Source organism: Octopus bimaculoides, chromosome 24 (assembly GCF_001194135.2).
Source record: "Octopus bimaculoides isolate UCB-OBI-ISO-001 chromosome 24, ASM119413v2, whole genome shotgun sequence".
NCBI lineage: Eukaryota > Metazoa > Mollusca > Cephalopoda > Octopoda > Octopodidae > Octopus > Octopus bimaculoides.
In genome coordinates this window covers 26,342,098-26,343,296 of record NC_069004.1, presented here as the reverse complement: position 1 = coordinate 26,343,296, position 1,199 = coordinate 26,342,098, and the positions used below count along the sequence as shown (strand labels likewise).

The 1,199-nt window shown below is 37.7% G+C and overlaps 1 protein-coding gene across 1 annotated transcript in view; it reads left to right on the top strand.

Moving 5' to 3' along the window:
• Positions 1 to 788: 788 nt before the first annotated feature.
• LOC106882666 (uncharacterized) overlaps positions 789 to 1,199 on the top strand; it is a 5,864-nt gene continuing 5,453 nt past the window's right edge. The window contains exon 1 of the mRNA XM_014933429.2: positions 789 to 898. Within this exon, the coding sequence (XP_014788915.1) occupies positions 835 to 898 (64 nt within the window). The 5' untranslated portion in view covers positions 789 to 834. The remainder of the gene's footprint in view (positions 899 to 1,199) is intronic.

Here is a 1,199-nt window from a genome sequence, read left to right as displayed (position 1 = left end):
TTCTTCTTCTTCTACTTCCTTCTTCTTCTTCCTTCTTCTTCTTCTTCTTCTTCTTCTTCTTCTACTTCCTTCTTCTTCTTCCTTCTTCTTCTTTCTTCTTCTTCCTTCTTCTTCTTCCTCCTTCTTCTTCTGCTTCTTCTTCCTCTTCTTCGTTTTCATCTTATTTTTCTCTTCTCCCCTCCTCTTATTCTTATTCTCATCCTCCCCTTCCTCCTCCTTCTTATTCTTATTCTCCTCCTCCTCATCCTTCTTCTTCTCCTCCCCTTGTTCTCCTCCACCTCCTCCTCCTCCTCCTCCACATGTTCTTCTCCTCTTCCTTCTTTCTCTTCTTTTTTTTCTTCTGTGTGTTGTCGCTCGTCCTTTGATATTGTTCTCCATGTCTTAGGCCCTTGTGGCCAACAAAAGAAACTATTATTATTATTATTATTATTATTATTATTACTATTATTATTATTATTATTATTATTATTATTATTATTATTATTATTATTATTACTATCATCATTCTTTTTTTTCTTATTAGTATTATTATCACGCCCCGTTTTATTTTTATATTTTTCATCGTTCAACACTCTTACAATCAATTTTTACAATAAAGCATTCATTGAAAGTACTTCCGGCTTCTTTTATTAAAAACGATGTCTGGACAATATCGTAGGGAACGAGAGAGGGGTGGGAATGGGTTTTCGGTGACGGCAGCGAAGCAAAAGAATTGTAAACAAAGAAACATATGACATCTCTTCCATTCAAGGCCCAACATATAAGAGGTATATAAACCACCAAACCAGAGACAGAAACGATCCAGAAATCAGGAAGAACCGGATACCAGCAGAAATGTCTTACAATTGGCTCATTTTGTCTTTAAGTCTTGCAGTGGTTACTGTACAGATCTGCCAAGGTATTCTCTTTCTTTCTTTCTTTTTTTTTTGTCACTACTCTTTTACTCTTTTACTTGCTTCAGTCATTTGACTGCGGCTATGCTGGAGCACTGCCTTTAGTCGAGAAAATCGACCCCAGTACTTATTCTTTGTAAGCCTAGTACTTATTCTATCGGTCTCTTTTGCCGAACCGCTAAGTTACGGAGACGTAAACACACCAGCATCGGTTGTCAAGCGATGTTGGGGCGACAAACACAGACACACAAACATGCACACACGCATACATACAGACACACACACACACACACACACACACACACA